The sequence below is a fragment of the Diaporthe batatas genome (assembly GCF_019321695.1).
Source record: "Diaporthe batatas strain CRI 302-4 chromosome Unknown Contig00009, whole genome shotgun sequence".
Taxonomy (NCBI): domain Eukaryota; kingdom Fungi; phylum Ascomycota; class Sordariomycetes; order Diaporthales; family Diaporthaceae; genus Diaporthe; species Diaporthe batatas.
Window position 1 is genome coordinate 1274706 of NW_025408556.1, and position 20558 is coordinate 1295263.

Consider the following 20558-nt stretch of genomic DNA (forward strand, 5'->3'; position numbering starts at 1 on the left):
CCGGGTTCTCGTTCTCGGCTCCAGGGGGTTTAGATGCTGTGGCCGCCTGAGCACCAAGCGACGGCCGAACATTCGTGAAATGATTTGCCAAGACCGACTCTTCTCACGTCCGGATCAACGATCTTCACATGGATACCTACCTACCTACCTGCCTAGGTTAGGTACTTGGGTGCCTGCTTTCCAAGGTGAGTATCCGACTGGCAATTCTCTCTTTCATTGCCACAAATCAGCATTCTACCGAGATCTTGGTCTGCCACCTGGTTGGTACTTCTACCACTGTGACGTTATCCACAATGACCGTCACTCCGGAACTTTCCAACCTGTGGCCCCTGTTTCAACAGCGGATTTTCCCGTGTCGACGTTCGGCCATGCAGTCACGGTCTTTGCAAACCCCACAAGGTCCGATGCGCGGCTACCAGCCAGACACTCCTAGGCAAGTATCCTGATCACGCCCAACGGATAATTGAGGAACCTGACAAGGTAGGAATTTCTGGGGTGGCGACGCTTGCTTCCCAGTAGAAAATAAGAGAGACCGACATAACTGGCATTAAGCACTGCTACGAAGTCATCGCCGAGCTACTCAGCGGCTGAAACACCCACCGCGCCATCCACTTCAAGGCCCAGTAGAGCCAGAGGCGTTCAACGCGACTTGCCAGCAATCGACAAGAACAAGGTGGGAAGTTCCATGTTCTTATCTATTATGGAGACGAAACTCGACGACGACGTTTACGGCGGTCCTGAGGAGTCTAAGGAGGACTTCTTGCGATGAACACTGGGTGAACTTTATGCTGTTCAGTAAGAAGAGACCCGAGCAGAAAGCCTTCATGTTGTAGGAGGGCAGGAATAGCCTGAGGAACAAGAGTCTGAGGTTTCTGAGGAAGAGTTGCAGCTCGGAGACTACTTATGACTTGACAACGTTGAACTGTCCGAGAGGGTCATCGGAACCTTGGAAATAGCCCGCTAGAGGTTTCAGAGCAGCTATGTAACCACATGGACACAGAACCCCTTATGCCGCCTAAGCTTAATTCCCCTGGACCAGCGTGATCGCCTGCATCCTAGCGATCTGCAGCCGTGTCATGACGGTTCCCATCTTCCCCATCAATCACACCCACAGCGCGTGCTACTCAGACCCATTTATCGAGATAGCGCCCCTCCCATGCCGAGGACGGTGAGAGTCAGTACCTGCACTCCCTTGGCGGCTTTCTCGGCACCCGCGTACTCACTCAAAGTGAGAGGAATCTGAGTCAATTAGTTCTTTTCCACATTCTCTCGCTGCCTGCGCCGGCGCCTAATTTCATTGCGAAACAAGTACCGAGCGCCACCATTCGGACACTAGTCGCGTTTCCGGCGGTTTTATGGTGCCGGATCGGCACGATAGGTATAACTAGGACACGGAGGATGGATACCTACTTAAGTATGTAAGCTGGTACTATGGAGTAATAGACTGCCTCCGGCGTCCACTTTCGAGGCTTGGGAAAAGGCCCAGCTGGGTGATACAATATTGCCGTTTACGGTATTGCAAGGGTACAAATGTCTCGGCGCTTATTTCAGCCCGTGGTAACTCACATGCATTGGTCAGCAGGCGAAGAATAGTTACAGACCCCACAACTCGGAAGCGACCAAAAATGACGTCGGGACATGACGCAGTGCTCAGGATGCAATTTCGAGGATTTACCTTCACGTGTTTGGAGCTCTTGTGTGCGTTATCCGGACACATAATGCACAACGGCGTATACTGGGCATAATTGGATCAGATACGAGGTCTTTGTGGTTCCCCTGCACATGCCTCCGGTTTGTCACATGGACCTCGGGAGGTTACTAGGTCGACTTTCCAGTCAGAGATCTTCCCAACGAGGTCAACACCTAGAGGGTTGTTCTGTAGTAGGGGATTTTATAAGATGATATTCTGTGGAAGGCTGTTCTCCACGAGCGTGTCCTTGGAAGAGCATACTATATTTGATTGTCCTCAAGTGTTTGATGAAGCTGTTATATAATACAGTAAACCAATGTGGTTCCACTATAAAAGGTTCCCAGGCTGGCTCTTGAGGGTAGTCTCCATAATATGAAAAGAGCGTTTACGCCTTAAAGTTATGGTTGACTGATTATTTTATCTGCAGGAGATTCGCACATAGGGGCAATCTTATAGGAGCTCAGCGGAAAGTACTAGATGAATCAGACACCCGAAGCGAGCTCATATTTCTAAAATGCAAATTCGGCCAGGCCTTTCAGAATACTATTCCGGTAGAAATTAGGGTATATTTGACAACAATCAATCTCCTTCAAGCAGCTGAAATTTCCTTCCTGAGCTCCGTAACCTCGAAATCTTTGGTGACCGTAATCATCCCCCTCGTCGACGAGGATGAGTTAACAGCCTTCCATGTGCTCCTCCGCTGTGATGAGAATAAAGAAGGGAAGTTGGTCGACTTGAAGAATTCTGGCAGAATAGTTGCCAGTAATGGCCTCAGCGATGGAACAGAGCCAGTAATAATGATGAATCCGGTCTCAACAACAGACCAGTTGTAGTAAGTAACGGAGGCAACTAGGAGTACCGTCATGTTAGTAATATGCACCCAGAGGAAGGGGGCCACCAAGACTCACAAGTCACATCAATATTGTTTGCCAGTCCTCGCAAAGAGAGAACCCGCACGATACTGAAGGCGCAGGCTCTGAGAGAAGAATGTCAGTTGATAACTTTCGCTTAGCTTTCTCAGGAGAAGTTGTGACATACATCAAGCCAGTGAGGAACAGCGCACAAAGACATGCTTTCTGTGCCGCCGGCATTTTCAATCTCAGGAAAGACGGAATCGGAGTAAAACAAATGACAAAGTCCGTAACGACGTTCACAATACCCAACGTGAGCACGATGGGCTCAAGTCCATAGCATGTCCCCTCGTTTGGACCACCAAGCATCCAGCTGAACTGGACCGGCGAGCACTGGAAGATGACGAGGAAGGCCTGGCATGTGCAGCACAGGATGATGAGCCCGGCGGTGGCGAACAGGAAGAGGCGGAGGCACTTCATCGGCTGGGGGAAGATGCGCAGGAGAATGGCGATGATGGAGACCTTGGCCAGGACGATGGCGGGCGAGAGCAGGATGAGGGCGAGGTAGTTTAGTTTCTGGACCCGGGTTGCCACGGCGAACTGATCATCTCTCGTGGCACCGGGCAGGTCCCATACATGCTGTCCAAAGCCGACGGGCACCGCCGCCAGGTTCACGGCGCAGAACGAGAAGAACCACAGGGAGGAAGCTATCATGAGGTCTATTGTGGGAGGGGTCGTCAGTATAAGGACGGTCATATATCGAGTCTTGACCCACTCACAGTCTTCAAGGTATAGCTTCCTCGTCATTGAGTGTTTTGTGAAGGCCCTCAGTGACACGACTATGGCGACAACGCATATGAACAGGATGTTTACAGCCATCACGGACGATGCCCGGCTGCTGTGGTCGGTGGTGCTGGCGGCCCCCAAGGCATCGTGACCTAGGGATTCGTGAACAAACATGTTGGCAACACGATCGATAACATCCAGCCAAAGCAGGAAATCGCTTGAACAGGCGTATCACCAAGGTCGTGATAACATAGTAACAAAGGACGGCCAACACGAACAAGACCGGGGATGGGAGGCCCCTAATGGGTTGCCCAGACAGCCCGGGCAGGCTTATATCTAGCTGCCGCGGCTGTCGAGGTGGGTGCACGTACGCACGGTTCGAACTCAAACTGGCAACATCCGGTGAGTGACTGTCCATCCGGTCTTGGGGTGTGGGCTTGCTTGTGGGCCTGCATATGCAGCAGGACCGCATGGGCCGCGTTCACGAACCATGCCAGGCACCTGGGGATTTGCAGCAGTGGGCAGGCTGGCAGGCTGGGCACCTGGGAGGGAGACACACTATTGTGTTGACATGCACAATCCAAGCCCGAAGTGAACTGATAGCCCGTGCTCAGCTCCCACCGCCCACACCCCCTTCGACCAAGCCCACTTGGCGGGTGGAGGGGCCGAGTCTCGAAGTGGTGAGGAATGTCCGGCTGCTGCCCACTGTGATGGTATTTTGGCTACCTTATCGCCCACTTTATCGGGTCCTGAAGTCGTAACCCGGGCTGCACAGAGTCGTGGGCGCTCGCGTAATCTGCCACTGCCCGGATTGCCCTGAGCAGTTTGAGGGCGGTTCCTGGGATCCTGACTCGCCAGCCGAGGTCAGCCGCGCCTCCTCACCCACGGGCTTTGGTGGCTGGCCGGGAAGTAATCACGGCGATCAGCCCATTGGTCTGCAGCCGATGGTCACAGAGGGGGAAGTGCATTCATCAGTCACTTATTATTGCCAAGGCACAATCATCGCCGGTCATATTCCCCACATCTGCACATGTGTTCAGGCACTGCCGCCAGCCCACCTGAGTGGGCATGGGGACGAGGGGGTGTCAGTGTCACAACTCATGTTTCGACGTTCAACAGATACACGTGATGCCCACGTGGGCGCGAGCTCCTGTTGGACGGCAGCGAGTGTTTCCGTTATCAACGTTGGTTATTCACACCATCACTGTGTGGGTGGGTGACAGCCTTGGAAGGCGAGGAGGATCATTGTTGAACCCATGGCGTGCTTGTTTTGAGAGGTGCATGTTGGAGGGCACATCAAGCACGGATGCCGTGTACTTATTAAGTGGGACCTGCCAGTGGGATCCAAATCAAATCTTGGTTCCTGTGCAGCAATATACAATGTACAACTCAATTAAACTTTTACTTTGCGCAACAGCCCGTCGAGCCGCCGACAGGGGCCATCCAGGTCCCGGAGAATCCCTGAGCTAGCCTCCACTCGCCGTCTGTGCTGCAAAGTTGCTGCAAAGTTGCTCCTTGATACAATAATGAGACGGACTGCTCTACACGTTCTCGGCGTGCTCTCCCCTGACCTTTGGTTCCGTCGGTGAAACGCCACCGTCGCTGCTCGCCGTCTCCTTCTCGACGTCGCTCGGCGTTTCGTCCAGGCCGGCCTCCCGTCTGATCCGGGCCATCTCTTCGGCCGATGGCGGGATCCACTTGGCCGACTTGATCGGGTTCACCCGCTCCAGGTACATGGTATCGATCTCCTCGAGGGTGCGGCCCTGGCCCTCGATCACAAAGAAATACACCAAAATGCCAGCAACTAAATTACAGCCCGCAAACACGTAGCCCAGGGCAAAGTCGATCTCCTTGGTGATGAAAGGTGTGAAAAAGGCGATGAGGAAGTTCCAGGTCCAGTTGCTGGCCGTCGCCAGGGCCATTCCCTTGGCGCGGTACTTGGACGGGTAGATCTCTGCGATCAGTGTCCATACCATGGGTCCCCATGTTGTCGCGTATCCCAGGATGAACAGACATGCCATAACGATGAGGGCAATACCGGCCTCGGGTGTGTTGGACGGCTCGTTGACATCGAGGACGAAATGGCCGACAGATGCAAACACCATAAAGAACACGAACATCCATATGGAGCCTGCTACCAGACACTTGCGTCGGCCGTAGTGCTCGACGAGATACAGGCCGATGAAGGTCACTCCGAAGTTGATGCCGTTGAGGATAAGCTGCGTCACAAAAGACGAGATCTGTACCGAGTTGAAGATCGTCTGCCGCGGAAGTTAGCCCTGATTGATATCTAATCGACAAACACCGCCATGCCTGGGCTGGGATGCACATACCGTTCCGTAGTAGAAGAAGTAGTTGGCACCAGTCAGCTGCTGGAACATCTGCAACATGATTCCGAGGGCAATCCGGTAGGCCATTCTGGGGGCCTTGAACATATCGATCATGCCAGCAATAGGGCCCGTTCCCTTCTGGGCCATCTCGGCACGGAACTTGTGCTCGAGTTCCTCCATCTGCACAAAGATAGCATAGTGGTTATCCGGGGCGCCGTAGACACGCTGCAAGGTCTCCTTGGCCTCAGCAGTGCGCCCCAGGCGGTAGACATATCGGGGTGTCTCCTTGAAGCCCCATATACCCAGGGCGAGGATCAGAGTCCAGATCCAACCCAGGCCAACGACGATGCGCCACGACCCGGAGTTGTCCTTCTGGTGGGTGTAGGTGCCATAGTTGAAACATGCGGCCAGGAAGATACCCAGCGTGATGAACAGCTGGTACGTGCACACAAGGGCACCACGGATCCATGGGGGAGCGGTCTCGGCCTGGAACATTGGCACGAGGAGACTAAGCGCGCCGACCCCGAAGCCAGCGACGAGCCGGCCCACCATGAACTGCTCCCACGAGCTGCTCGCTGCGGCCTGGATGACGAACCCCACAGCCACGATGCCGCTCCAGAAAGAGATGGACGGCCTGCGGCCAAATTTGTCTGCGATAGGGGCGGCGACAAGGGCACCGACCAAGGTGCCGATGGACAGCAGGCCGACTATCAAACCGGAGCGGACGGTGCTGAACTCGTACGTGCCATCTGGCTGTTGCTCGCCAAAGCGCTGTAGGAAGTCGGGCATTTCCAGAAAGCCCGAGATTTGTCCCGTGTCGTAGCTGTGTTTTACTGTCAGCGCCTGTGCGGGTGAAACAAGCAGTTTTAAGCTCGGGAGGGCGGAATAGGCTCCCATACCCAAAGATCAGACCGCCCATAGAAACGAGGAGGCCCATACAGAAGCTGCGGGCTGTTACTCGCTTCAGTGGGGAGTAGTCGAGATGGGCAAGGTCTCGTCGAGCATCAGTGCTCGTTTCGGAGTTGGGGTTTACATGGTCGAATGTGACCTGCCCATTTAGACTCAACATCTTGCGAGCCGGGCTTCAGTTGGCGGGTTTGGTGTGACGATCGTAGGAGAAAAAGAAGAGGAAAGCAGAGCCGATGGGTGTAGACAGCGTTGAATGGTTGAGACGAGCTGGGATGATGAAATGTCAAGCACGTCGTGGGGAGGACAAGTGAATATTATACCACCGTCTACAGGAGTATAGTTCTGAAAGGGCCGAATTAGGGCCAGGCTCGCGCAGTGTTAGTGCACAGTCGAGTACCCAAGGTTTAGACCGTCCCCATAATTGATGGGCATTTCCTCCACGGGGTTGCATGTGTGGAAATATGGGGAAAACCTCCACCGAAGTAGTGGTGCCCACGGGGTTTGGGAGAAAAAGACTGGTTGTGTGCACATGTGCTGAACACGCAAACCTGGCACACCTCTGGTACGCACGCCCAGACGAACATGACATCGACATATCGGAAGAGCCGTTCCCTCGAGCGCAGCTCTTTTGTCATGTCTGACCCTCTGACCATGCAGGGGGGGCGAGCTGATTGGCACGCTTGCCGGGCAGCGTCAACAACCAGCCGTCTCTGCTTTGCGGCTCTGTGCGGCTAGTTCGATGATCACCCTCCTTGGCAGAAGTTGCTCGTGCCGAAGAGCTACCCCAGTCACTCGTTAGCCGGATGTACCGGGCACAGGCGCGAGTATCAAAACAACGACGTCATAGCCCCAAAGTGCATAGTCAACGTCATCCGCCCTGCCATAGCATCGTAAGTGGCTTTGGGTGCGCAAACGTGTCATTCAATTGCTGTCAGCAGTCAAGGCCGGACGGGCCCAGTTTCGACAATGACCCAATAACATCGCAGACACGTCTCCGGCTCTGCACATCACGCAGCGTCGTTCCCTTCCTTCTTCCCCAGGAACCCACCCGTCCAGAGCAAGACCCAATTCGGCCCGTTTGGGTGAGGCACTGTTCGAACCGGACACGTAGGAACCTTGGTAGTGATCGCCAGCACGACCTTCTCTTGCTGGCCTGTGCCGCACCGAGGTGCCACCGAGATCCATCATCATCGTGATCCCGTGCCCGCCCGGCTTCCCGGACACCACGCACACGGCCTGTCTCAAGCTTCGTCGTTGCCCACGGGGTCCCGCGCAGATCGTCCGGTCCTTCTCCCGGCAACACGCGCCTCCTGACTGGCTGGTCAAACGTTTAATCCCGCCGTCGTTTCCTCGTGTGGGTCCCACTTCCCACGGGCGGACCCGCGTGTCTGGGTCAACCTGCGCCAGAGACCACTTGTCGACAGCATGGCTGTGTCGAGTTCGGACCGATTGAAGTTACGAACCTTCGCCGCACACTTTGTCGGACAAGTTCCACAATGCCTCATCTCTTACTGAACTTGATCAACATATGCAGTGTCTACTTCGAAACTGGCGGACGCCTCCAAGCTGGATCGTCACTTGCCAGTAGTCTGCCGAATAGCGGTCGAGTGATTATGAGATATCTCAGTCGGTGCTTAATTTCCCGACGCCAGTGGTTGTACTGCAAATCCAAGGCGACAATAGTCACAGATATCAACATAGGTGGAGTTCACGGAGCGTGATGGCCGGATCACTCGGCTGCTCTCGGGCCCGAGAACTCAAATCTCTGCATGTCATCCTGCAAACAGTGGTCCTTCCATAGAGGCCACTGGGACCTCCATGATATCCGAAATTCCCGGTAGGTGGCATATAGTCACCAGTCATCCGAGTGGTAACGCGATTTTTGCTTTGCCACATTCTCAATACGGGTTGATCAGATGGACAACGGATGTATAGAATGTATAGAACACAGTGACCGGGCTGATCGGCGAGCCAGTTCCACGGTGTGATCTCCAAGATAGTCCTTACGGTCCGCAAGCCGGATCGGACTACAAATATTCCTAAACAGACCTACATGTTCGAGCACGGGTGGCTTAGCCAGACTCTCCACCTGTGGTCACCAGATCAGAACATGCGCGGCCCGAGATGGGAGAGACCGGCATCATAATACCTTTCGAGGTCTTCAACATGCAGCAGAGCCCCGGTAGGTTGAAGGGCCTGGTCAGCATGCACCAGACTCATTTGATTCCACAACTTCGGCAATGTGGCGCCTTGGATGTGCAAAGCAAGACCTCCATATCTTCAGGCCGCAAAAATAAGTATGTCTGAACACGAGAGTATGAGTATTCCACACAAGGAACTGCCTTAGCCGCAAGACTCCGGGCATCAAGAAAACCATGGCAGGAAAGGGCAAGGCTGAGCCCCCTACCAGGCCACCCGCAGCAAGGCCGACCGATGAGTCACCGCCAATGCCAGGGTTACCAGACTGGATCCTGGATTGTGGCAATGGCAAGGTAGAATCAGCATACGCGCTCTCTGTAGGCTGAGACGTCGACGGCTTTGGATGCGGCTCAGTATCGATACTATGCCAATGATGATTCAAAAGCGCGATACAAGTAGAATCAGTTGATTCGAAGCAAATATCGGCAACATCTATATACATGCCTTGTCATCAGGTCAACAGACCGGATTTAGTGCTTGGTCCAATGAGCGGAGCATATTCATCTCGGTAGTAGAGCGGACACATTAGGTACGGCACAGGGAGGCACATTATTTTACGTGCCTTCAGTAAAGGAAAAGTGTTGCACACATTTTTCTGAACGTCCCGTTGTGAGGACGGGGCTTCCTACAGGACCGGTATAGGCCTTCTTTACCTTCAGTAAAATACCACTACTCATGGTAGAGAGTCTAGTAGTAATATTCTCTGCTCATCTTCGATGTTCGCGAGCCTTCCAGAAGTTGCCTCGCATCAGTCAGTGTCAGGTGGGACGCTATTATAAATATTTGTGTCCGGTGCAATCGTTTGTCTAGATGATGACAGAATCACATTTAAACATGACTATGATCTTACCATTGATATGACTACAGCCTCAAATGCCGCTAACATCTCCTCTTTGATCCATGGTCGGCCTGGATCATAACTCCGCAGCACACGGCTATATGCTGAAGCCTATCCCTCAGCTAGTGAGCTCACTATTTCCAATAGTATTGATTTAGTGCTAAATGTGCTGAACCTAGTAACGGAGCCATTGGTCCATGGTCATACATACATACACTGTAAAATCCTCCGGAATAGCATGTAGCTCAATGTGCATAGTAATCTTTTTAGACCTCACCCTACCGCTGTCGTGCCTTGAACATTGAAGTCATGTTATATGATACAACCATATTCAGAAAGTGAGAGGGGAGAAGGAAAACACTCTTGACTAGGACTCGCAGTTCTAAATGGTTGTGAATTCAATCGAAATATAACAACGTAATTCATGTTTTCAGAGTATCTAGTTTCGCTTATATTCTGGATACGTCCGAGGACATACATAGCGCCTTCATACAATGGTAAGCACTTAAGACCCAGCGCTTAGAAAGAATACGATATCGATAACAATAGTTATAATACGATAGGTGCTTATAGCCTTAGCCTTACAACGTATAGACAAGGCTAAGGGGTACCGTCTTAACGACGGCGTTAACGCCGCGAGGGAGTCATACGGCGAGACTAGGTCTCTTTTCAGAGTATGCATGGAAATAAAATCCGAACAAGAGGGGTTCCAGATCAACTATGCTTGTAATTAGTACTTCTAGGGCATGTAATCATCTGACCGCCTAGTAGCTCCCCTTCATGAGGGTGTTGACGTGCAAGTAGGAAAAGACGACCTCAGTTTGTGAGAGCCCGAGGTGTGTACTAGACGAATAGCAGCGCACTTTGTCTGTCCTGCCCTTTCGCACTGTGCACGGAATAGCAAGACTCCGAGTCGGATGAATGGATGAGCCGTCAACAACGTGGTGCCGTATGGTCTCCGCGCCAACGGTAGCACCGACTTCTGGCCGCTCTCCAGAGCTGCAGAGAAGAATTACCAGAGAAATGGAGAAATGTGACTCCCCATGCAGCGAATGTGCATTGTAATTGTGGGGAGCGCGAGAATTTGAGATAGTCATGTTACTCGATGAAAAAAATACATACGCCTTCCATTACTAGTATGTTTACGTATCAAGAGCGAAAATACTTCACTCTGTACAATAGAGAAAACACAAAGCATCCAAGTGTCTCTTCCCTCGAAGATGTGATTAGCACTTGAGGGAAACACAGAAAGTATGATGCGCATTTTATATCTTTCAAGTCAATCTCCAGAAGGATATTGACTAAGCCTCTGATGGGGAAGAACCGGCTTTCTTGGCTGGTTCAAACGTTGTGGGATTCTTCTTCTTATAGGGGCCATTTGGAGAGACTATTTTAGTCTCGCCGTATGACTGCTTTGCCGGCTTTCTAGTGAGCGGCGCCGTCGGGAGCGATGCCTTCCAGCCTTGTCTATACGGCACGAGGCTGAGCCATGTACCCCTAAATGTACTGTATTCTCTTTCTACTGGTACTGGTACTATATTTTTCTTAAACGCTGGGTCTTGAGTGTTTACTATTGTATGAAGGGGTTATATAGCTCTTACATTTTACATGTATGGGAATTAAAAACGAAACCACTTGACTGAGCCTCATGATGCTTTCTTCCCACGCTGATAGAGATTCCTGGCAATGCATTAGTATTCAAGCTCGTCGTTCAGGCAGGATACGAAGAGGCAGTGATTGGCGTGTTTCAATGCTGGCCAGGTTTGGCCACAGGTAATACTTCTGGTCTGCTCAACTACGTTGCAAGTTCAATGCAGACCTCTGTAGAAGGATTAGCAGCAAGTGAAAGCTAACTGTGGCCTCCCACGGTGCTTTCGAAGAATATTCAAGACCTGCTCGTGATGTTGTCAATTGCGTGTGTTTACCTAGGTATTATATCAATTCTTTGATCCTGTCAGTGACTGCAATTGTAATCAGCAGGAAGTGCTAATGAAATGGTAGATCTATAATTCTGGAGCCTCGAGGAAACACGATATGTTGCTGCCATCATGGTATTGATTGGTCCCGAGAATGCATTAATTGTGCTAGATTTGCCGGGTTGTGGCGGGATTTGAAGTTTAAAGCTGCCTAAGGAGATGGATTTTCGAAGTGAGGATTCCAAGAGGACTCGGCAATAGGATGGTTGACTGTGTTTGATTGTGTTTGCTCATTTATAATCCAGGTAGGTAATAGGCCGGTGGAAATCTCCGCTTGACTAAGCTTTAAAAGAGAATTTTGAGGGGGGACCAAGAAATTATCGGCTAAGATGAAATAATATTACCAAAGCAGCAGCGCGATTTTAAAGTTGATGTCTCACACAGGTTAAAAAAAAATCTGGGCCCGTGGCCAAGCCCCGAACCTCCCCCAATTTTCTTTTTCCCCGACACGCTCCGTGTTTGCCGCATCGCCCGAGTCGACGCAACATCGCTTGATCCAGGCGGTAGCTGCAGTCATCAGCCCACAGCAGCCACCTTTCGACGACAACCGCCGCAGCTCACGATTGGGTTTTTATTTACCCGTCTGTTGACAATTTGGACGATTTAAAGTCACATTGATGGCACCCGATCCCGTCTGCTGATGGACCAGAAACATAATCTGTCGGTCAACTGCCGTCAAGCTTGATCTGGAGGGGCAGCACCGGTGAAGTCATCTCGACAGAGGAGCTGCCACCGAGAAAGTAAACAAAACAAAAGAAAACAATCGGAGCTCTGTCTGGCAGCACGGCGGGAACCATCTCGCCCTAGTCCACATCGGTGCAGCCGTGTTGGCGGTCCCCTCGACGGTTCAAGTTGTTTCTCACACGGGGCGAGATACTGGCAGGTTGAATTGATCTAGTACAGTACCGGTAGGCACAGGGAGAAACTTTGCACGTTGAGGAACTTGAAAAGTGGGGCTAGTCCGACGCCAGCGAAAAAAGCATACCAGCAGGCAAGGAGCCCAGCCCAGCCAGTGAATGTGTCTGCGCACCTGGTCTTTCCTGTTCTGGGCCACTTTAGCCAAACTTGAAATAAGGAAGAAAGAAAGCACGACCCCGGCTGGAGCAGTTTTGACAGGGGGGGCACCAGAAAGCAACTCCCGCCGGCAACCAAGAAAAATAGAGAAAGAAAAAACTTTTTTTTTTCTTTTCTTTTCTTCTTTCCCCAAACTTGCAAGCTCACCTCACCTGCCCGCCGCCATCAAACAACACAACAACAACAACCATCCATTCACCTTACACCGTGACCCCTGCCGCCATCCACGTACCTGCCCGCCCCTGATTGAGACTGGGTGTTTGCCATTTCCATTTCCACTTCCATTTGATTTCACAACCCACCCATCCCATGTCACATGTGCATCCTCACTTGTCCTTCTTGCATACACATTTGCATCCAGTCACTTTCTCTTTACTTTGATTCCTGCCTGTCGACTTTTGAGCATCACCAGGTGGACAATTGATACGAAGGGCCAGAATTGGAATCCAAAACAGCAACCGCGTCAATCGACCTTTCGCCCCCTTCCTTCCCCCTTTTTACCTCAGCCCTCAACTGCGCTCGGCCATCAACAACCATCAACAACTGCCTCTTCTGTGAGCTGCACGGGACCCGACGGTGTTGTTCTTGTCCCTCCTTGACTGGTGGGACAAACTGGTTTTCTTATTTTCATCTTCACCACCACCACCGCCACCGCCACTGAGCATCGCCGATTGCCCAGTATGCCTCGAAGGACAGCTTCATCGTCCGTCCCGGCCGTTGCAGCTGGCGACGATGCCCAGGTCCAGCAACGGGCTGGGTCTCTGACGAAACTCCTGACCGACCACGACTTTGCCGACTCGTTCCATGGCGAGGTAAGTGACAAGCGTGCATGCAGTCTTTGCGTCACGCCACGCCCACAATTCATCTCCCGAGTCGCCTCTGCTCATCAGACCCACTCTTGAAATGTTGACTGACACTGCGCCCTTTCAGACCTCATCCAAGTTCGGTCGCAGGATGGCCAGCGCGCCACATGCCGATGCAGAGGGCGATGCCGACATGGGCGGCGACGACGGCCGCAACGGCAGCCTCAGTGCGGGCGCCGCTGCAAACGGGCTGGCTAATGGCACTGCTGGGTCCCGCCTGCCACGTCGCGGCAGCTTTGACTTCGAGGCCTCGCCCGTCGACATCAACGAGCTCATGCTGCGCCAGCTCAAGGAGGATCGCGACGGCCTGCGCTACGATGTTGAGTGGACTCGCCACCAGGTTGAGCTTGCTGACATCACGCCCGCCGAGTCACGCACCTACCAGCTGCGCCTGCTGGACCTCGGCCACCAGCTGCGCCAGATCAACCACCGCATCCACATGCGAGAGGCCGAGATGCACAACTACCGCTTCGGCCCTGCTCCAGCCGCGTACAACCAGCCAATGTATGCCCCCAACCCTGCCCAGCAGGCCTTCTTCATGAGTGCCGAGCCTCCCCAGGAGCGCCGTGGCCCAGGCCGCCCCCTCGGATCTAAGAACCGCGCGCGCGACTCTCTGGGTGGTTCCTCTTCCACCCCCGGCTCCCAGGGCCCCCCGATCAGCGCTCAGAAGGCTGCTGCTCTGGCGAGCGCCGGGGCTAAGCGCATCCTGCCCAACGAGATCACCGTGGCGACGCGTAAGTCTGACACCGAGGCCCCCTGTATCTCGTGTTTTGATTGTTGCGCTTTTCTTGTTTTCTCGATAGATGCTACCTTCCATGTCACCTGCGCAAATGGCCACCGATTCGAGCTGACCCTGACCCCCTCGTCTATAGCTAGTGGCGACAAGAGCGACTCGGCCCCGCTGGCAAAGCGCCCTCGGGTTGAGGTCGGCTCACCTCTTGGCAGCCCCGCCGACGAGGACACTAGGATGGCAGTCGATCCCGGCAACGTGGTTCATAGCGGCGATACCACTAACGAGGATACCGCCGTGGAGAATGGCTCTGCCGCCGGTCACGCCAACACCTCTGTCCTGGCTGCCCCGGCCCCGTCCACCCCGACCGTCCCATCCATCTCTGCCAGGGGCGCCAGCGCACAATCACAGCCCAATTCCAGCGCGGGAGCCGCCCGCACTACCCCCGGAGGCACCGCCGACGAGACCGGCCCAGGGGGCAGCGCCTACCAGCGGCTTGGCCACTGGATGTGCACGCTGTGCACGTCCCAGAAGTACCTACAAGCACCGCCGCCCAAGCAGCCCTCCGAGCCCTCGTCCTGGCCCCTGCGAGATGTCAGTAAGATAGTTACGCACTATACGCGCATGCACAACGAGCACAACCGGATGGAGCGCTGCATGGAGCTCGGCACCGCCCTTCAGGCCAACCTCGGCCCCTTCCGCTACTGGATCCAGGAGACGAAGCGCGAGAAGATTACGCTCGAGGAGGTCCGCGAGGCCCTCGCCACCCTGAACCGGGGCGAACTGCCTGACCTCCTGCGACGCTTCTCGACCGCCGCGCGGGCTTTTCCGAGCTAGAGGGGCTTGAAGCCTCGGCGCTGTGACGGCCGGCCGAAATTCTTGTTGACTCCCTCCACGAGGTTGGGCTCGAGGAGCATGAGGGCTTGGAGCTTTGGTGGTTCGCTGAATACCATGTGGGGGTCGGAGGAACGCATTTTGAGTGGTGGTTATGCGTCTGCCAAATGAGCGCGGAAACGAATTGAAGATATCCTCGCCAACAGAACCGGAATGCGGGATTAGAGCTCTAGGGTGGAAGGCTAAACGGGCCGTCAACGTGGAATTCAGCAGGGATGAGCACAGGCGACCAAGCGACAGACGACCGAACGCACGGTCAAGAACCGCCGATCCTGACCTTTCCCATCTTCATCCACAGCAGCAAACATGGCTGCATTCATGAACCTCCCAGCGGTCAAATCATCTTCTATCAGCGTCTAAGTAGTGGCCGCATCTGCACTTCTTCCACTGAAAGATTACAAGACTTCAAAATTAGGGGCCCGGGCCTCTCTGTATGTGTCATTATTGCCGTCAGGTTTGGCAGCTTCTCGTTGGATCACTTCGAAAGGGTTTATCGGATCTTGGCTACCGGGTTAGCCTGTTCGCGCTTGTCGCACGGGTCTAGGAAAGAAGAGTAGCCTCCAGTTGCCCAGGTGCCGATGGGGCGTGTTCGGTCTGAACGGTCGCGGCGTTCAGGTTTGGTTTTGGGAATGGTGCCTTTGCCTTTTTTTTTCCATCGGGGCGTTTAATTGTTGATAGCTTGCGCTTTAGAGAGACATGGGTGGTGAATTGAGATACTTTCTTGGTCATGATGGAGTTTATCCGTTGATATGGTGACAGTCTGTTGCTCTTGTGTGCGCATGTGAGTGTGTTCGGTCGATCTGCTGGGTTTGAGGGCATCTAAGGTCTGCTTTGAATTAATTGCCTGATCTCATGACCTGTCCAATAGAGCGAGCTATCGGGGGTCGCTTCACACAGCACCTGGTGCCAGTTTGAAAATGGTCTGACGCACCCGGCTTCATCTCGTTACCGGGGTTCGCTTCTATTCCGTATACATGGCGCCTTCGTACAGTGCTAAACGCCCGAGACCCAGAAATTGGAAAATCATACAGTGTCGATAGTAATAGTGGGGAAAATATGGTAGGTGACGTGGCCTCAGCCTCGTGACGCTCGTGTGGTAAATTGCGAGAAATGAGGCACAAATTATATCTATCTTGCTGGGATTGTGCTCAGGTCCTGCGAAGCCTCAGTTTAGTCGAAACTCTTCCCATCTGTGAACATCCCTGCCTGGAACTTGTCGACCCAGTGCTGAATATTCCCGCTCTCATAATCAACTGAAGTAATGATTCCAAGCTCAGTGAGCGACTCGGCGATCTCAAGACGAGCTTTTGTGCGTGGACACCAGCATAGTTGCTGTGCAAGATAGAAAATGGTTCTGCCTGATGAGTTCGGAAACGTCCGGTGTAACAAGCATTTTTGAAGTTCTCTCATCAGTTTTTTCGCAGCCTCGACTGGGTGACCTTCCGTTGGCACGTACCAAACTGGCTCTGGAATAGAACCATCCTGGTTAGGCTTTTCAAAGTCTCCGTAGTTTACGGTAAACATGCCAATGACGTGGCCATCCTCCCACTGAGACCTACTGTCCAAATACTCACGGTTTCTTGCCAGGAGCGAGACCATTTCATCATAAACCGAGTCTTCTCGGCCCCATGAGTGCTCAAGCTCCGCATCTAGCTCTTCGACCAGGGCCTTCACGACAACATATGCTGGAAATGCAACTACTAGCTCGTGGTGATGCATTCCGCCTCGAGATAGCCAGGGCCTAGTATTGAGTCCCTGCGTCACGGATCGGGACCAGTAGGCTTTGTGGAAGCCACTGGTCGACACTTCGTAAACCAAGGCTCGATAGATTGTATCGTCGAGATTTGCTGAATGAGACAGAAAACCGTGCAGGTTTTTAAACAAAAGGGCGATCCACTCCTTGCTCCGGGGCTGTCTCATCCCCCGCATCATGGCGTTCAGGTACTCCGTAAATGGTGTTCGAACATCGGGATATTGGAAGGCATTGTTCTCCGTTGCGAAAAATGTATGGCCACGCCAGTTCGGATCCGCCCCTTCAGAGAGTAGCATCATGATTAATGGTTCACTGGAGTGCTTGCGGGGCCAGGGTAAACCATAATAAAGTTCAGGATAGTCTTCCACGACGTTTAAAAGAATCTCAGAAATTGTTGCTTTGGAAAAGGTTGAGAGTCTCGGCCTTGGCAGGGTGTACTCGTCCTGAATCCTTGCGGAAGCCATGAGGAAATCCATGCCCCTACACAAGCGTATCTTATCGCCATAACCGCGGAGCATCTGACCCGAGTTGCACAACTTTTCAAGATAGAAAATGGTCTTCGACCGGTCTGGATTACCAGTGCAAGTGACTTCAATCGGTAAGCAGTCGAAAAGGGCTATGTAGTGACGCATGTGGCTTGTCGGCACCAGGTGCGAGCCACGCGCAGTAAAGAGTTGACTAATTGCAAGATGAGCTCTGGCCCAAGCGAAGAAAAGCGAGGCTTCCGACGTGCAATCGTGATTCAAAATCTGAGCACCGTCCACTGTATCCAAAAGAAAGTCTTGAGCGGTCCGGTGAATGAAGTGTAGTCGTCTTCGGCCATAGCGAGACCAGAGCGTGTTATAACGGGAGCCATACCAACCTATGACGCCATCGTCCTCAGATGAGGCTTTTGTTTCAATGAGCCCAAAGCAGTATGCATTCAATTTCTTCTCGACTGCTCTGCAGGCCTTCAGCAGTCTTTCTTCTGTGACAATGGTAGAGGGGGCGTCGATGGCTTCCAGCAACCGGTCTGCAAGTGGAGTTGAAGCGAGCGTGAGGTGGAGTATGGATGAATTAAACCGGAGTTGTCTGGCGGAGACATCTTGAGTAAGTAGCATAAGACGGAAATAATGCGCAGCAGTCTGGCGGTGTGCTTTCGGGCTGTCTTCGCAAACTCTATGCCACATATCGTGATACAAGTTCGTCAGATCTCCTGGCAAGGAGTCAATTCTCTGTCGGATTATCTCCGCCGTGTCTCCATATGTGGAACCCTTGTTGATACTCTTGGTGGCAAGTACAAGCCAGAGGAAGACACCCTCAGCCTTGTCCACGAGCAACTCGATCGGATCCCTTTTGTCCACGGGCCATTCGCGTAGAGCTTCATAAAAGACCGACGGGGCGAGTTTCACATGGTGTCGAGCATATCGCTCTAGATCAGACCTGGTCAAGTTCTGTACTCTGAGATGCGGATAGGCTGACAAGCGCTGTTCTAATATGGGCTCAGGTCGGCTGGACAAGCAAAGCTTTACGTTTCCACCGAGAGGAAACTGCAATATGAGGTTGAGCAATTCGTCAGGCCCATCACTTGGATGAACTTCATCCAAGCCGTCGATGAAAATGCAAATCGGAGACTCGTACGAAAGTAAGACTTGGAAGAAGATTGAGCGAAGTTCACGGACGGACCAGTCCGTATCTGTGTCTTTCCTGCCCAAGCCTTGGGTCTGAATGCCCTGGAGGACATGTTTGGCAGCCGCTAGGTTTCTGTCCAAAAGTTGGTATAGAAGAGAGCAAAGTAACCCCTTGATATTCTGTTGCATCGCGTTGCCTGGGCGCCAGAAGTAGTGAGATATTATCAAAGCTCGAGGAGACCAGATGTTGAGACAGGCGATTGTCCTTGGATGGTCCAACACGAATTTGACCAGTGTCGTCTTGCCGGAGCCAGGCTTCCCGCTTATCCAGTAGGTATCAGCCGTGGAGCTGAGCCAATTTGAGAAAAGATCCCAGCGGGCCTCAGATGGGTCTGCTAGATCAAGATCCTCAAGGTCGGAGTCATCCCAGTCTGAATCCTCAAGCTCAGATTCATCCAGGTCAACCTGCTGTGGGCCATCGTCTCCCATGAAAATCCACTCGAACGTACTTTCAAACGCTTGGGATAATTGATTTCTGCGCTCGTTGAAAGCGGGGAACTTCAGGCTCCGAAGTAAACGTTCACGTTGCGCCTGGTCCACTTGCATGTCCGCGTCGAAAGCCAACTTGGTCATTTGATTTTGGACCCCATCAATGGCCGCAAGGGTCTTGTGGGACGAGGCAGATATGTGCTCCCTAGTGACGACGCTTTCTCTGGAGATGAGCTGCTTGATATCTCTGCTCCCACATTCGTACTGTTGAATGAACGTGCGAAGGTCGTCTTTAACACTGCTCAGATCAAGCTCGGCAGTACGGGTTCGAGACCTGGACGATCAATTCAGGTTGGATAAAACTCATCACTTCTAGAGAGAGGATTTGCCTTACCATAGATGAGCAAGCAGTGTCTTCATCATCAGCTTCTCGGCGTTCTCCAGGCTTTCCCTCAGCCTGTCCAGGCGTCGCTTGCGCTACGTTGTCTTGGCGACAATCTTCAGGGTCGCCGCAAGCTGGTTCTTCTTCGCGTTGCTAAGCAGGAAGACTACTTCTTCTTCAAGATCGCGTGCGGCAGCGAAGCACTTGTCGGCTGTGTCGACAAGCCGCTGGTCGAGTTTGGACAGATTTGTCGGCCGCGGGGCCGCTTTGACTTCACCGCTGATGGTGCTGAGAACCGCAGCATTGTCCTGAAGTGTCTTGTCGATGGCCGGCGAGCTGCTCTGGTAGATAGCCTTCGTGAGCTTGATGGTGTTGCAGCCGACCTCGATCAGCTGGAGGATGTTGCAGGCGAGGCCCAGGGCCACAAGGGGTTCGAGCCCGGACATTGTGTTGGTGTTTCGTTGGAAGTGCGCGGACTGGGCTCGGTCCACTGGCGGATATGGCCACACTTGGAGATGTACAGTTGAGACGAAAGATTGAGTCAGTTGGCAGTGGGGTCACTGGAGGAATAGAAACGACAGATTCATTTGATGGGAAGAGGGGGAAAACTGGTGCCTAGTTGATAAGGCGGCTGGACTGCACACATGTGCAAAGTTGTGTTACACCGTCATGCATGTCAGATTTCCTGCGCCACAGACAGCCCAGCAAATTATAATCGGCCACGTGCACAGCGGCCTCAATAGAAATTTAATTATACTGTTGCCATGAGCTCCTCCGGAATTGACTACACACGAGTAACTTACGCATGGAAGAACGAGCGAATGGTGCTTCCATCACATTCGGATGGCATGGCATTTTATCCATGATGACGACCAAGTGTAACTAATGCCCCCTGTAGCTCGAATTTCGAGGCAAACCCGCACGGCTGGAGGAATGGGCTTGAAGATTATTCAATATCATCACCTGAATTTGTGGAAACCTCACAATGGAATGCGGGTTAAAGTCCTCGTTCCAGTTTTTGAAGCCGCGTCTATTGTAGTGCGTGTGGCTGATCAGTGAATCTAAGGTCCCATGTGATTACCTACTTAAGTAGGTATCTTGAATGTCAGACAACATCGAATTTCCGAAAATGAATGAACGGAATCTGCATAACCGACCTCGGGAGGTGAGTCGCTCACGATTCA

General features: G+C 52.8%; 4 protein-coding genes across 4 annotated transcripts; 1 reads left to right on the forward strand and 3 right to left on the reverse strand.

The window, feature by feature from the left end:
- Positions 1-2279: 2279 nt before the first annotated feature.
- On the reverse strand, positions 2280-3599 carry KVR01_008130 (uncharacterized protein; the record flags this gene model as incomplete). Its single annotated transcript, XM_044790262.1, has 4 exons — positions 3321-3599; positions 2729-3260; positions 2599-2666; positions 2280-2539 (listed from the first exon to the last, which is right to left on the reverse strand). The coding sequence occupies exons 1-4, from the start codon at positions 3499-3501 to the stop codon at positions 2280-2282; spliced, it is 1041 nt and encodes a 346-aa protein (XP_044643108.1). The 5' UTR covers positions 3502-3599.
- A 1104-nt stretch (positions 3600-4703) lies between these two features.
- On the reverse strand, positions 4704-7285 carry KVR01_008079 (uncharacterized protein). Its single transcript, XM_044792650.1, has 3 exons — positions 6557-7285; positions 5661-6480; positions 4704-5588 (listed from the first exon to the last, which is right to left on the reverse strand). Exons 1-3 carry the CDS (start codon positions 6724-6726, stop codon positions 4869-4871), a joined length of 1710 nt encoding a protein of 569 aa, XP_044643057.1. The 5' UTR covers positions 6727-7285; the 3' UTR covers positions 4704-4868.
- A 6048-nt stretch (positions 7286-13333) lies between these two features.
- KVR01_007837 (uncharacterized protein) lies at positions 13334-15083 on the forward strand (the record flags this gene model as incomplete). The annotated part of the gene is made up of 3 exons (XM_044783938.1): positions 13334-13465; positions 13584-14250; positions 14389-15083. 3 exons carry the CDS (start codon positions 13334-13336, stop codon positions 15081-15083), a joined length of 1494 nt encoding a protein of 497 aa, XP_044642815.1.
- Positions 15084-18628: 3545 nt separating this feature from the next.
- KVR01_008019 (uncharacterized protein) lies at positions 18629-19820 on the reverse strand (the record flags this gene model as incomplete). Its single annotated transcript, XM_044784849.1, has 4 exons — positions 18629-18683; positions 18784-19326; positions 19387-19449; positions 19474-19820. 4 exons carry the CDS (start codon positions 19818-19820, stop codon positions 18629-18631), a joined length of 1008 nt encoding a protein of 335 aa, XP_044642997.1.
- Positions 19821-20558: the final 738 nt, after the last annotated feature.

Coding starts and splice junctions, on each gene's coding strand:
- KVR01_008079 (XM_044792650.1), bottom strand. CDS start 6,726: ATGTTGAGTCTAAATGGGCAGGTCACATTCGACCATGTAAACCCCAAC. Junction 6,481..6,556: donor ATGGGCGGTCTGATCTTTGG/GTATGGGAGCCT, acceptor AGTAAAACACAG/CTACGACACGGGACAAATCT. Junction 5,589..5,660: donor ACTTCTTCTACTACGGAACG/GTATGTGCATCC, acceptor CTTCCGCGGCAG/ACGATCTTCAACTCGGTACA.